Source organism: Dendrobates tinctorius, unplaced genomic scaffold, assembly GCF_039654945.1.
Source record: "Dendrobates tinctorius isolate UK_male_01 unplaced genomic scaffold, ASM3965494v1 ptg000129l, whole genome shotgun sequence".
Classification (NCBI taxonomy): Eukaryota; Metazoa; Chordata; class Amphibia; order Anura; family Dendrobatidae; genus Dendrobates; species Dendrobates tinctorius.
In genome coordinates this window covers 46,206,686-46,221,757 of record NW_027361797.1, presented here as the reverse complement: position 1 = coordinate 46,221,757, position 15,072 = coordinate 46,206,686, and the positions used below count along the sequence as shown (strand labels likewise).

General features: G+C 46.7%; 1 protein-coding gene across 5 annotated transcripts in view; it reads right to left on the bottom strand.

Annotated features, from left to right (window-relative positions):
- TRRAP (transformation/transcription domain associated protein) overlaps positions 1 to 15,072 on the bottom strand; it is a 196,316-nt gene that overhangs the window by 94,263 nt on the left and 86,981 nt on the right. For 4 of the 5 annotated variants that reach the window (XM_073543094.1, XM_073543090.1, XM_073543095.1 and 1 more), the window contains 8 exons: positions 12,821 to 12,976; positions 12,599 to 12,733; positions 12,365 to 12,475; positions 10,973 to 11,119; positions 7,349 to 7,562; positions 3,015 to 3,140; positions 1,053 to 1,199; positions 763 to 965 (listed from right to left, as the gene is read on the bottom strand). In XM_073543094.1, coding sequence (XP_073399195.1) covers positions 763 to 965; positions 1,053 to 1,199; positions 3,015 to 3,140; positions 7,349 to 7,562; positions 10,973 to 11,119; positions 12,365 to 12,475; positions 12,599 to 12,733; positions 12,821 to 12,976 — 1,239 coding nt within the window. The remainder of the gene's footprint in view (positions 1 to 762; positions 966 to 1,052; positions 1,200 to 3,014; positions 3,141 to 7,348; positions 7,563 to 10,972; positions 11,120 to 12,364; positions 12,476 to 12,598; positions 12,734 to 12,820; positions 12,977 to 15,072) is intronic. The other variant, XM_073543093.1, reaches the window with a different exon arrangement.

Genomic DNA, 15,072 nt, shown 5'->3' with positions numbered 1-15,072 from the left:
AAATGAAATCCCAGCCCTAAATTTCCTTTTCTTTGATCTCATATCATATTACAGGTAAAACTGAGAAATATATTAAAGAAATCTTATCTCTGTGTCTTGGGAGCACCGTCACGTCCACCCTCCCTATCTTGTGTGTGGCTGGAAGACAACTGACTGCAGCAGGAGCCTCTCCCCACCGTCCTGTGTGCAGTAGAGGGCGTGGCTTCAGCCAGCCACACAAGATGGAACTGATCATCAGGAGATCGACCCCCTGATTTAAGGATGATGCAGAAATATTGCTACAAAAGTCTTGTTTATAGTAACCATCATCTTTTAAGGTTCAGTGATCCCTTTAAGTTGGGAGAATCTAAAAAGTAGCTGCCATTATTATTTGCCTGGTCAAGCACAATTTTCTTCTGTGGCGCCCCTCTTCGATGATCTGCTCCCCATGTTACCGCTGCGTGATGTAAGACACGAGGAGCAAGGTGGGGAGATGCTGAAGAGCTTGTACAGAGCCCAAGGCAGTCGCAGGTTACCATGGCAACCTGAGCCGCTCGAGATTCGGAAAGCTGAAGATCTTTGCCACAAAGTCACCTCTTCTTCATTAAATTGCAGGAAAAAAAAACACCTCAGCAGACACGGCAAATCACCGAGAGCTGATGAGAAAAAACTTACACTGCTGATCTAGGCTGAGGCATGCTGGGAATTGTGGTGACACAATGGCTGGTGAGCTACAGACCACTGGTACAGATCAGCCAATGATAACCGTGCAATGTCACCCACCTGATTTGCCGCCATGGGGGTGTTATTTTTCAGCCACTCCTCCACTATTTTGACCACCGCCCGGAGGATCTTGGCGTCGGCGGATTTTTCAATGAGAGAAGTGAGAATGTTCTGTATAAAGTTTTTCCTCATTTCCATGCTCATGACGGCCAGGCGCGTTTTCACCAAGTCCAAACTAAGCATTACCAGCTCACTGGTACCTGCTGTGGAGAAGAAAAAGTCAGACCCCCAATCCCCAGGAGCTGGCACTCAAACATGGCAGACATCATGCAGCGTCGGTTCCTGTATACCTGTGCTGGCGTCGGCGGTCCCCGCGGCAGCCTGTGGGTTCAGATGCTCCTTCGCCATCTTCTGGAGGGAGCGCATGAAGACAGATATGAGTCTGTCTATGTAGCTGGGGTTGTTGCTGCAGGCCGACTTCAGGATCATCAGGGTACCTGATGCAGAGCAGACACGAGTGAGCGGCTGCCATGTTCTGCAGTACTGGACACCTTATGTAGTAAGCCAAAACCCTTCTAGTGAGCACCTAATCACTTTCTGTAAGTGTGGATACTACCAAGAATATCGCCTGGTGTTCTCTGTGCACCAAGGTATCTCACAGAGCGGCAGCTGATGGGGCACTGGGTGTCACACCAGCATAATGATAAAATGAATGCGGTCATTCAAAAGTAGAACTCCTCTTGCAGAGAACAATCCCAGATGGATGCACGCGGCCGTCGAGGGGGGGGGGGGGGTGGTGCACGCGGCCGACGAGCGGGCAGGGGGGACTGCACGCGGCGGCCGAGTGGGGGAAATGAACACGGCGGCCGAGCGGGGATGCACATGGAGGACGAAAGGGGAAGCACGTGGAGGACGATACTGGAACATCACTGTTCGGTACACTGTAGTGGCCGCTCTCCAATACTGCAGGTCAACTCCTACTGATATGAATTGGAGGTGGGCCAAATTAGAAGACAAGAGTCACTACATGACGATGGGCACTAGACTATACTAAGCTGTGGTGTACCCGTTCAGCACAGCATGTACTTCCTGTAACAGTGGCACTGATATTTAGGACATCTCATAAGGATAGCTCAATTAAAGGGATATTCTTGGAAGTCTGAACGTTATCCCCTATCCAAATGGTGAGTACAGCAGTGGTCGATAATGCGCTCCATTCATTCTTACGGGAGTGGCGAAGACCAGCTAAGTGCAGCTTACGGCTATTAACCGGTGGTCCCATTAAGAATGAATGGAGCGGCAGCGAACATGATTGACCTTTGTTCCATTCTAATAGGGCCCCTTAGAACTCCGGAATCGGTGAAGGGCCCAGCAGTCGGATCCCAGCGATCTGATAGTTATTGCCTATCCCATGGATAAAGAATAACACCCCAATTTGGAAACACCCCTTTAATATGTCAGAAATGGACAACCCCCTGAAGTTCTCCTTTTCATATAACGGGGAGAGTAGATGCGAGGAAGATGGATAGAAGCTGCCGACACCGATAGCCGTTACTCCCCAAATTTTATCAATCCATTATTAGTAACTAAAACGACAAGGCAGAAGAAAGGTAAAAGTGGCAGGTGTCTGCTAAACGTAAGTAGATTACACCTCCGTTGTCGGTACGCAGCATATTTCTTAGCTTCTGACCTTGAAGCACTTTGCAAGCAACTGATTAAATTAACCTACAGTCTTTCCAAGTGTTTTGCACAATGCACAATGACACCTGACAAGAAGGCAATTCTTTAAGTAAAATTACACCTGTCTGTGGCGATCAGAGGGAAGGACAGTGAGGGACGGCTTGCATTTACATTTTGCACAGCCTAGGTTCTTTTGCGCTATTATACCTGATTTACTGACAGATCAATTCACAACGGCAGTCAGATAGAAAGGTATTGTTCTGGGGAAAAAATATAAAACCCCTGTTCAAGTACCCACCAGGGGACGAGACGGTGAATATAACCAATACTGGAGACTTTTTTAAGAACATTTTTCTATTATCTAACAAACTACTCACTAAAAGTCTCAACTAAATGTGTCCCTCGAAATAGTGCAAATGTGTACACTATAATTAATGTATTCTTCATACAGAGAATGGGAAAACTTCAGTCTTCGACAGGAGTTCAGGACGTCTTAAGAATATTTACAGCACTGGATAAATCAAGCTGTGACATAATTGACCGGCGTCCGTGGGCGCATCCTCACAGATTCAGCCCTACAGACCAATTTCAAAGGCAGTCACAGCGAGTCCGGCACGAAATCCAGCACTTACCAAAGAGCTGAGATGGGTTTGCGTTGGTAGATTTCTCGTAATTAGTTAGACCTTCATAAATGACTTTGCCTACAGCAGCGTACAAGCATTCCAGCTCCTCGTACTTGGAAGCAACACTGGAGGTGCCTAGGAGAGAAATCACACAGTATTAGTATCACAGGGCTCACTGAATTACAGGGAGCAGAGGACCATTTTCTGGATTTGGCTGTCGTCAGCAAGGGGGTGGGGTCTGCAGCTGTCCGCCGGTAAAATGGAGAGGGCACCGCCCCAACTGCTGCCAGCGTCGGGAGGACGCCACCCCCAACTGCTGCCAGCGTCGGGAGGGCACCGCCCCCAACTGCTGTCAGCGTCAGGAGGGCACCACCCCCCAACTGCTGCCAGCGTTGGGAGGGCACCAGCCCCCAACTGCCGCCAGGCCCAGAAGAATTCCACCTCAACTGCTGCCAGTAAGAGGAGGGGTGCCACTGCAACTGCCTCTGGTGAGAGGGGGAGGGCACCTACCGAATTGCCACCAGTCCCAGGAGGGCACCACCCCAACTACCGCCAGTTCCGAGAGAGTGCCACCCCAATCCCGGGAGAGCACCACCCCAACTGCAGCCAGTCCCGGGAGTGTGACACCACATCCTGAGCGTGCACCACCTCAATCCCAGGAGAGCGCCACCCCAACTACCGCCAGTACTAGTAGTGCGCCATCCCAATCCCGAGAGGGCACCACCCCAATTGCCTCAGTCCAGGGAGGTGGCCACCCCAATTGCAAGGGTAAACCTATCTCTGTTATGCCAGAAGCTAGTAGTCTAGCTTGAAATCTATAAATCTCTGCCCCAGTCCCAGCTGTAAACTTCCTTTGTAAATATCATAGGACCATAAAAGAATAATGGTGTTTCACGGAGACGTAATTAACGATAATGTATATTTCTAATGATCAGATTCAGCGATGACCTGGAGTGATTTACACTCATTTAACGCAAGTGGGGTTAACCATGTATAACAAATGTGCATTAGTGGGCTTCACCACGATCCTGATCATTTGATACCAAGATCATCCAGGGTCAGGAAAATCACCAATAAGCTGGAAAGCAAAGGAAGACGTTAATGTTCCTGAACAAGTCACTTGTTCTCCACCACCGAATATCATCCGAATCAGGAAGGACAATGAGGGACTGTCATCAAGGAGAAATAGCCGGATTTATAAACTTATGGTTATCAGGGCCCAGTATGATAAAGAAAAGATCAAGCGGTATAAGCTTACAGGTTGTGACTTGCTCCAATACGGCCCATTGTCAAACCAAATACCATACCATCAAAAAGTTTGGAGACTAAGCTGGTTCTTGGAGATGCAGAAGGAACTTAGGGCGTCACTCTCAAATATGGGGGGAAACATACAACACTAAGATACGGACAGTGAATTTAAAGGGATTCTCTAACTCTGCTTCCAGATACATCCACTGTTGTAGTGAACAGAGCTGAAATATCTCTCTATGCTACTACAGACTACCAGCACTGGACTTAAAGGGGCTAAACCACGCCCAACATTTATCTACAACATGGGTCCTCAAACTACGGCCCACGGGCCACATGCGGCCCGCGAAGGACTTTTATCTGGCCCCTGGCCAGGCCGACATTAAACTGCACTGATTACAGGGCCGGCGGGCCCTGTAATCGCGCGCGGGACGAGGCGCCGAGGAAAGGCGTTGCGCAGTCCTCAGTATGCAGCAGAGACCACACAGGCGACGTGATTGTCATCACGCCGCATGCACTGCCTGATGACGTCACGCCGCCTGTGACTGTGCCGGAAGAAGACTGAGATGAGCGGGCGCCTCTTCAGAGCAGTGGGGGACATAGGTGAGTACTGTTTTTTTTTTTTTTTTTTGTTTTTTTTTTAACTCCGGGTTTTATTGGGGACCTGTGCTGCCTAATGGGGACCTGTGCTACCTTTTGGGGACCTGTGCTACGTATTGGGAACATGTTCCTGCCTATTTGGGACCTGTGCTAACTTTTGGGGACCTGTGCTACGTATTGGGGACATGCTCCTGCCTATTTGGGACCTGTGCTACCTTTTGGAGACCTGTGCTACGTATTGGGGACATGTTCCTGCCTATTTGGGACCTGTGCTGCCTATGGTGACCTGTGCTACCTTTTGGGGACATGTGCTACGTATTGGGAACATGTTCCTGCCTATTTGGGACCTGTGCTGCCTATGGGGACCTGTGCTACGTATTGGGGACATGTTCCTGCCTATTTGGGACCTGTGCTACCTTTTGGAGACCTGTGCTACGTATTGGGGACATGTTCCTGCCTATTTGGGACTTGTGCTGCCTATGGGGACCTGTGCTACGTATTGGGAACATGTTCCTGCCTATTTGGGACCTGTGCTACCTACTGGGGACCTGTGCTACGTATTGGGGACATGTTCCTGCCTAATAGGGACCTGTGCTACCTACTGGGGACCTGTGCTACCTTCTGGAGACATGTTCCTGCCTATTTGGGACCTGTGCTGCCTATTGTGGACCTGTGCTACCTGTTGGGGACATTTTCCTGCCTATTGGGGACCTGTGCTGCCTATTGGGGATCTGTGCTGCCTATTGAGCACATTTTCCTGCCTATTGGGGACCTGTGCCTGCATATTGGGGACCTGTACCTGCCTATTGGGGACCTGTACTACATATTGAGCACATTTTCCTGCCTATTGGGGAGCCGTGCTGCTTATTGGGGACATTTAACCTGCCTTTTAGAGACCAATGCTGCCTATTGGGGATTCTTGCACCACACTAGTCTGAGCCTGATGTAAAATTGGAGTTCCACCAATATGGGCACTGGCCAGGCCGCATTGACGGGCACTGGCCAGGCCGCATTGACGGGCACTGGCCAGGCCGCATTGACGGGCACTGGCCAGGCCGCATTGACGGGCACTGGCCAGGCCGCATTGACGGGCACTGGCCAGGCCGCATTGACGGGCACTGGCCAGGCCGCATTGACGGGCACTGGCCAGGCCGCATTGACGGGCACTGGCCAGGCCGCATTGACGGGCACTGGCCAGGCCGCATTGACGGGCACTGATCAGGCCGCATTGACGGGCACTGATCAGGCCGCATTGACGGGCACTGATCAGGCCGCATTGACGGGCACTGATCAGGCCGCATTGACGGGCACTGATCAGGCCGCATTGACGGGCACTGATCAGGCCGCATTGACGGGCACTGATCAGGCCGCATTGACGGGCACTGATCAGGCCGCATTGATGGGCACTGATCAGGCCGCATTGATGGGCACTGATCAGGCCGCATTGATGGGCAGTGCAGTCTGTATGTCTCTGTGTGGGCAATTTTATTGCTGGTATATTGTGTTTGTAGCGCTGTATATATGTTGGTATTTTACTAATAGCAATTTTGAATCACTAGGAAACAATGATATCAAGAAAGAGAAAAAATTGACTCGAAGTGTCGGATATTCGAAGAACCCGAAAAAAATCGGTAAGTTTGATGATTTAACTTTACTTCTTCATTTTTAATATTGTATTTGTTCCTATTTTGTTTTATTATTTCTAAATAAGATATGTGCAGTGTGCATATGAATTTGGTCCTAATTTTTTTTTTAAACTATATTCCGGCCCACCAATGGTCCGAGGGACCGTGATCTGGCCCCCTGTTTAAAAAGTTTGAGGACCCCCTGATCTACAACATAAAGGTAATATCGCACGGATTAAGAAAATGGATGCCCTGTGTGAATGCTGCAGTAAAATGGTGTAACCACTTAATTGTCTATGTTAGTGGTGGTCATGCATGTGCAGCATCGCATGGGACCAGTGGGTGGCCGAGCGGTTGGTCCCACAGTGATCACACAAAGATCACTAGTACTGTAGATAGGTGATAAATGCTGCTCATTGGACAGCTCTGTATCCAACAAATAGAAGGTGTAATGGTCCAGTATAGTAAACATGTCCCGAGCCCAATAAAACTCCATACAGTAATGAGCCAAGACGAAAACCCGCGCGTTTCGGCAGGTAGACTTAATTATGGTATTACTACTAGTGATGAGCGAACCTCCTGGGATAAGGTGTAATCAGAGCATGTTCGGGTGCTAACAGAGTGTTTTGCTCGAAAAATATGTTAGAGTCCCCGCGGCTGATGCCTATCAGCCGTTCCCTGCATGTATTGTGGCTGTCGGACAACCACAAGACGTGCAGCCGCAGGGACTCGAACATATCATTCGAGCACGCCGAAGACACTCGATTAGCACCCGAGACTGGTCGGATAACACCTTATCCCAGCATGCTCGCTCATCAATAATTATTACTAATAAATATTATATATAAGTATGAGCATCCTATAACTTACTGGGCTCAGTGGGGAAGACGCTCATCAATCGGGAGAGCAGAGTATGGACGGCTCGGAGGACTTTGGTGTTTCCGCAGGTCATGCAGGCGGAGATCCCTCTCTGGAGAGGTTTGAAGCTGCTGAGAATAGCCGGGTTCTGGAGCACAGTAAGGAGGAAGCTCAGGACCTCCAGACCGGTACAAATGTTGGCAAAATTAGCTTGGGCAGGCTGTTCCTTCAAAGGGACAAATAAAACAAGAATTAAGATTTACGAGACAGGTAGCGTAGCACATGGAAAATCAAGTCAGGGATATTACTTTTGACGTACAAGTACGTCAAAGGTAGAGAAGGGATCTCATCATCATCCAGTCTGGGGTTACATGACAAGTGTATGAGCCTCCTTCTACAGAAGATCTGTGGTTAGTTCTCCAAGATGTTTGGAACAACCTTCGGATGAGCTCCTTCCAAAAATGTACCTTGAAGAATTGATGCAGTGTTGAAGCCAAAGGGTGGTCACACCAATTATTGATTTAGATTTCTCTTTTGTTCATTCACTTTGCATTTTGTTAATTAATAAAAATAAACTATTAACACTTTTATTTCTGAAAGCATTCTTATTTTGCACCATTTTTTTTCCACACTTGCCTGTCACGCAACCGCTGCTCCCAAAACCAGCAAATCCTCAAAGTGCAGTGAGCGCGATTGTAAAGATTCACAATTCTGCAGTTACATAGCTTTAAAGGTGCATTCCCATCTCCGAACATCCTATCCCAATGTGGAATAGTTGTAATAACATGAATAATAACAAAAACCTTCAATTACAAATGTAGTATAGTTCTTCTGTTTCACTGTAACACTTACCCTATGTACAGGGCATGGCATATAGTGAGTTAATGGTCGTAAACCTTGCCTTGCACATGGGGTAAGCAACACAGCGAATTAGAAGAACTATACTAAATTTCTAGCTAGAGGTATTTGCTAATATTATTACATCTACTACATATTGGGATAGGATCTTGGAGATGGGAATACCTCTTCAAGAAAGAACAGCCCATTTAATTTATTTTATAGCAGCCAAAAAATAATAAATTCCCCTTTCAATAATCCAGAAAATCTTGGGTGTTCGAGCCAAGAGGTAGGGCTTAAAATGTCCCACAAGTATGCCCCAAGAATAAGGCCGATAATGCCTGCCATACAGCATTCCCAGGAACAGTCATCACTGAAGCTCAGTGCACATCAATGTCTGCGCTTTGTCAGGGGCTCTTTTTAGTCATCTGTTGTGCTATTCCTGCTGTTAAAAGTAACAAAAAAATTAGGTCCAAGTGGGCATTCCCAGAGAGATTTCACTGGGGGCGTATACTTCTGCCTCTGAGGGTGACCAATCATAAGCAGGAAGAGAAGAACACGCCCCCACAATATCACTGACAAACAGTCTGCTCTCCTCACTGCAGAGTGATGACGTGCTGGAGCATAGCAGACCTGAGTGTGATTAACTAGCAGTTTTCAGCTCTCATCTCAGGAAGTCAGTGTGGGAGGAAGGACACAGGACAGCAAAGATGACAGCACTACACTCGCTTTGGCAATGCGACTGGATCTTTGGTCCTGGCAAATCAAGCTGCTTTGAATTTGATAGGAATGCTACTAGAATTGTTTGTAATTAGATTCTGCAGTAATGCCCCTCCCGCACAATAACTCCTGCAAGTGAAAGCGGTTAGCTGATCACACTTAGGTCTGCTGGGCACCAGCACATGAAATCACTCTGCAGTGAAAGCTGTCAATATGTCTCACAAACATTCTAGCCATTGTGGGGGCGTGTTCTTTCTCCAGTGTGTTCCTGCCTGATTATGATTGGTCAACATCAGAAAGGGGAAAAAGGACACACCCCCAGTGAACTCTCTCTGAAAATGCCTACTGGGACTGAACTAAAGTTCACTCATTTGGTGCCAAAGACTTTGATTGCAAACATTTCTGCAACGGATAGGCAAAAAAAAACAAAAAACTTCTATTCTGCTCCAAAGCATCTCTTATATTTATGTGTCTGGTTCAATACGAAAAATATGGTGGAAAGTCCTCTTTAAAGAGAGTTGAGGGGTGACTATTTGGATTTTATAAATGCACTCTTGTCAGCCTATGCCAGACCGCCACTTAGAGTGGTACATGCAGGTATTGTAGTGAGTTGGAAGTGTCAGTATGGGCACCTCTGCATAGATGGAAATGTCAAAACATCATCTCTAAATAGGAATCTGATCCTCCCCTGCTGAGACCCTGGAATGGCTTACTGAGATAAAAGCTCATCGCCTGTTTTTCAGGCTTCAGGACCCGGCTATTAACGTATCAGAGCTTAATTAATCAACATCACGAAGGGCAGCTTAGCATTTAAATCTTAGATAAATGACATTTGCAGGCAGGTTTGTTGAAGACTGCACTTATGACATTAAATGACTTAAATCTAAAAATGACAAGAATACAAGAAACCACATCAGCTGATAGTGATGAGTGAACGTGCTCTGATAAGGTGTTATCCGAGCATACTCCTGTGCTGAGCGTCAATGGCGTGCTCAAAAAATATGTTCAAGTCCCCGCAGCTGCATGTGTCGTACTGTTAGACAGCCGCAACACATGCAAGGATTGCCTAACAAACAGGAAATCCCTGCATGTGTTGTGGATGTCAAACAGCCAAGAAACATGCAGCTGTGGGGACTCGTGTACAGTTGGTTTTTACACTTGAAAACGACATAGGTTTAGTATCGAAACGCGTCACGGAATAAAAACAGCTTAATCAATATTGGATAAAGGATCTTCATTTTAGTTGCGCAACCCATGGAAGAAAATCAGCCTTTACCTATAGAAATATCGCCATTTTTAGTGAAATTGCATATAAGAACACAGAACACATCTTTTCTGTAAGTGCCTCTATTCTCTCCTAATGAATAGACATTTCCTACATGATGCGGTGTTATTTATTCCCCTCTTATGGCGACATGTTACTGTGATTTTCCATATCCTTGAAGTAGTGCATGGATCTGGTCTTTATTAAAACTATCATGGTAAAATTTTCTGTCCTCAGTCGCCTCCTCTTTCTATCCCGGTAAATCAGCATCTCTTATACTCCACGGATACGGAGTTGGTCGGTATTCTTTTATTTGAGCTCGAACCTATAATCACATTTTCTTTGAGTCTCTTCATCCATCTGTTTGATAATCTAGTTTTTAATATTTTGTGGAATTCCTTTTTTTGGGGTGGTGCTTAGCACCTTGTTTTTTTTTAACCCGATTTGTGTTCTTATGTGCATTTTCAATAAAATTAAAGAGATTTTTATTGGGAGTTGCCAATTTTCTTCCATAGTGTCTTTTCCCCCCTTTTTTTTTTTGTAATTTCTCAAAATCCACAGGAAATGTCTTAAATGTCTAATTGATGCGAGCCCGTATCTGGGAGCCGCAATCGTCTCGAGCGTTCATTGAGCAAGGTTGCGTCTTGCATTTTTTTTTACTTTCCTTAGAGAGCAGTATGGGCAATAGTATGTACATAGCCTATGAAGGCTCTCCGAGGAAGGGCAAAGGCTTTAGATCAGACCCCAAAATGCTGCTGAAGAACACAGAAGCGCCTCTTGGGGTCCTCACTGCTGTAAAGATGGCAGCCACTCACCACAGTCATTAGCAGCTTATCGAACCATTGCAGTTTCAGCTCCGATTTGGGCCACATGTCGGCACGCAGGGCCGTCTTCAGGAGGTTGACACAGCGTCGAGATAGCAGCTCTCCTGGAGATCCGGCCGTGTTTGAGTTGTCATTAACCTGCACAACAGGAACCAACAGGCATCACAGATTACTAGGAACGACGACAAGAAACATCCTCCATAGCATATAACGTGTCCATTATAAAAGGAGACGACGTGACGGATGCTACAGGATGATGTGCGGGCACATCCTAGTGCTGTATTCAGTCTACAGAAAGAAGACACGTGAAAGAGAAAGCAATCAGCTATCCATGCAAAATACTATTAATAACCAAGTCTCTACATGGTTCTGATCGTAGGGGGATCGGTACTGAACTATGGGAATCGTTATCTGGTAGAGTAAAAGGATAAAACTTGTACTGAAGAAAATGCACACCCCCATTTGATAAGACGTATGGCTACGAAATGCATTAATATGATGGATTGTGACAGTCCGACCTCCAGGACCACCATGGACCTGCACAGAAGCACTCACAACTAATATAATGTAAGTGAATGGGTCTGCCTGCATCCCTTCCAATCTGAGGGTTGAAGTTGGTCTCTTGGGTGTCTGGCAGTAATATCTGTTAATATATATAATGAGCTTTCACGGCCACATGTAACATTAAGCCAGCCATACACTATAGAGGTTCAATGACAAACACTTATTTGACAGCGACTGCTCCTAATAAAGAGAAAGGGGTAAGGGGGTAAGCCGCTGCCGGATACCTCTGGAAGCAGCTAATCATCCATAGAATGGATATTCAGGATATTGATGCTGACGGTCTACCCTTAGGATAGGTTATAACTATCACATCCGTGGGGGTCCAACATTCGGCAGCCCCCACCAATCAGCTGTTAGGAGGTTCTGTACACAGTATACATAGGCTGAACATTACAGCTCCTTATTTTGTATAGTGGCTGTTGTCAGGTCTGGATCACAATCACTTCAATAGGAGCCGAGTTTTAGTACCCAGGAACAGCCACTACATGGTGTGCTGAGCTGTGATGTTCTGGTTCAGTAGACTGTCTACCACCAGCTAACATCCGATCAATGGGTTGCTGTAGGGTGACAAATCTCAACTCATCTGATATAGACAACCCCTTAAAGGAAAAAAAAAAAAAAACTTGGGGCATGATGAAATGCTAGACCCTTACTTTGCCCAGCAGTCAGGACCCCACCATGCACATCAGATAGGGAGAGTTTGGGTAGTATTCACCTAAATCATATGGCCACTCGTACACAGGTGATCATTAAGCATTTCCGCCGCACCAGGCGACACGGCCCCTCGCACCAGGCGACAAGACCAGTAAAATTTCCTACCTGGCAAGCGATCCTAATGAGGAAATTCACCACGGTGTCAGTGTGCTGCTTTTCTATAGGCTTTGTAATAACGGCATCTGCCCCTGGGAGTGACTGGCTGCGACCGAATACCTGCAATAAAAAAACATCAAGTTGTGAATTCCCGCTTTTTGTGAACATGGAAAAAGCCAGCACTACTCCAGGAGAATCCAAGAGGTAATGGAACAACAGTATAAGGAAGAAAAAGAAGCTTACGGTGCTAATTCCCCCTGTGGCCGTTCGGAAACGTTTAACTTCCTGGCCGGCATCTACCGTCATACTCCTCTTCACACCTCCGGCACCGGAGCTGCCAGTGTCGCCGCTACCATTTGCATCCATGTCAGAATCCGGCTGGGCGAATCATCAGAGCAAGATTAATTAGATGCATCGGGAGAAATGAGAGTCCACGGGCGTTAGATTATGGCAGCCCCATTGTACCTGGTCTTTTATTCTCTGCAATTCCCACTTGATGACAACCTCCGCCAGGTCCACGGCCAATTTCCTCTGCTCTATAGTAACACTTGGCGTGAACCCCAGCCGCTGCATCGCGCTCACCATGTGCTGCACCAGGTTGTGCCGCACGGGATAGTAAACCTGAAAATGAGACACACAGGCCACCATTCATCATTGATTATCTCATTGTTGGCGTTTTTTTTTGCTGGTTTTTCACTTGCATCTATTTTTTTTTCTTAAGCCTATTATATGTGTTGGGAGCGTGGTTTTTGCTTTTTAGATGTTTGCAGCCGATTCATCCATTGCGACTTTTTAATCACTTCACCCCCCTCGCGATTCTCCATTTTTAGCTCTCACTTCTTCCCCCGAGCCATAACTTTTTTTTAATTTTCTGTCAATATGGCCATGGGAGGGCTTGTTTTTTGCGTGACGAGATGTAATTCTACCATATCGTGTACTAGAACATGGGGAAAAAAAATTAAAGGGAGCTGAAATTGGAGTAATAGTGCAATTCGGCAATTGTTTTATTTTTGTTTGTTTTGCCATGTTCACTAAATGCTGTAACTGACCTGCCATTATGATTCTCCAGGTTATTACGAGTTCATAGACACCAAACATTGAATCAGAAAAAATTGAAAGTTTGCAAGAATAAAAATAAATAAAAACGGCACCATTTTCCGAGACCCATAGCGTCTCCATCTGGAGCTGGGTGAGGGCTTATTTTTTTGTGCCCTTTTTATTGACACCATTTTGGGTTAGATATGATGTTCTGATCCGCTCTTCTAGCATATTATTTCAATGCAATTATTTATTTGCTGCAACCAAAAACACGTAATTCTGGCGTTTTGATTTTATTCTTGTTTCCCCGTTTACAATATGCAGAGATACCAAACGTGTATTCTTTGTTTTAATTTGAATGAGGCAAAAAAGGAGATTTTTGTGTACTCACCGTAAAATCTCTTTCTCTTAGCCTCTAATTGGGGGACACAGAACCATGGGTGTTATGCTGCTGTCCACTAAGAGACGACACTATGCATAATCTGAAAAAGATTAACTATTGCTCCTTCTCTGCAGTATACACCCCTGGACGGCATCAGCCTTCACCAGTTTTGTGCAAAAGCATTAGGAGGAACATAACAGAAACATAACCATGCCTGTAAGAAGGCCACTATGTACGAGCTCAAAGAACAATATGAGAACTCAACCGTAACAACGGCCCATAAGGGCAACAGGGTAGGAGCTGTGTCCCCCAATTAGAGGCTGAGAGAAAGATTTTACGGTGAGTACACAAAAATCTCCTTTACTTTGTCGCCTCATTGGGGGACACAGAACCATGGGACATCCCAAAGAAGTCCCTGGGTGGAAAGCAATGGACGAATATTGTGCCGACAGGTCCCTAAACTTGGGGCACTGCCGCCTGCAGAACCCCTCTGCCAAGACTCACGTCCGCTGAGGACTGGGTATGGACTCTGTAGTGTTTTGTAAACGTGTGTAGGCTAGTCCAAGTGGCCGCCTTACACACTTGTTGTGCCGAAGCCTGGTGCCGAAAAGCCCAGGAGGCCCCTACCGCCCACGTAGAGTGTGCCGTGATACCAGAAGAGGAGAATTGTTAAGGCGGTAAGCTTCCTGTATGGTGGACTTGATCCACCTGGCAAGGGTAGCTTTGGAAGCTGGCAGACCATTGCGAACGCCTTCCGGAAGAAGAAAAAGGGAATCAGACTACCGGAAGGGTGCAGTCCTAGACACGTATATACGCAATGCCCTGACGAGGTCAAGCGTATGCAGAGCCTTCTCCACTCTATGAACCGGGCAAAGGGATGGCAGTGAAATTTCCTCATTGAGGTGGAAGTTGGACACAACCTTCGGAAGGAAGGATGGGACTGTACGGAGAACCACTTTGTCCTGGTGAAAAGCCATGAAGGGCCGTCTGCAGGAGAGTGCTGACAGTTCAGACACCCTGCATAGCGAGGTTATTGCCACCAGAAAGACCATCTTCTGTGATAGAAGGCGGAGTAGGACTTCCTTAAGAGGTTCGAAAGGTGGTGCCTGCAATGCTGGCAGGACCAGGTTGAGGTGCCATGTTTCCAGTGGATGTCTGTAGGGAGGAACCAATCGGGAAACCCCTGGAGAAAAGTCCTTACTTGCGGCTTGTTAGCAATACGTCTCTGAAAAAGTACTGAGAGCGCTGAAACCTGGCTCTTAAGCGAGCCCAGGGATAGCCTAGCGTCCAGACCCGA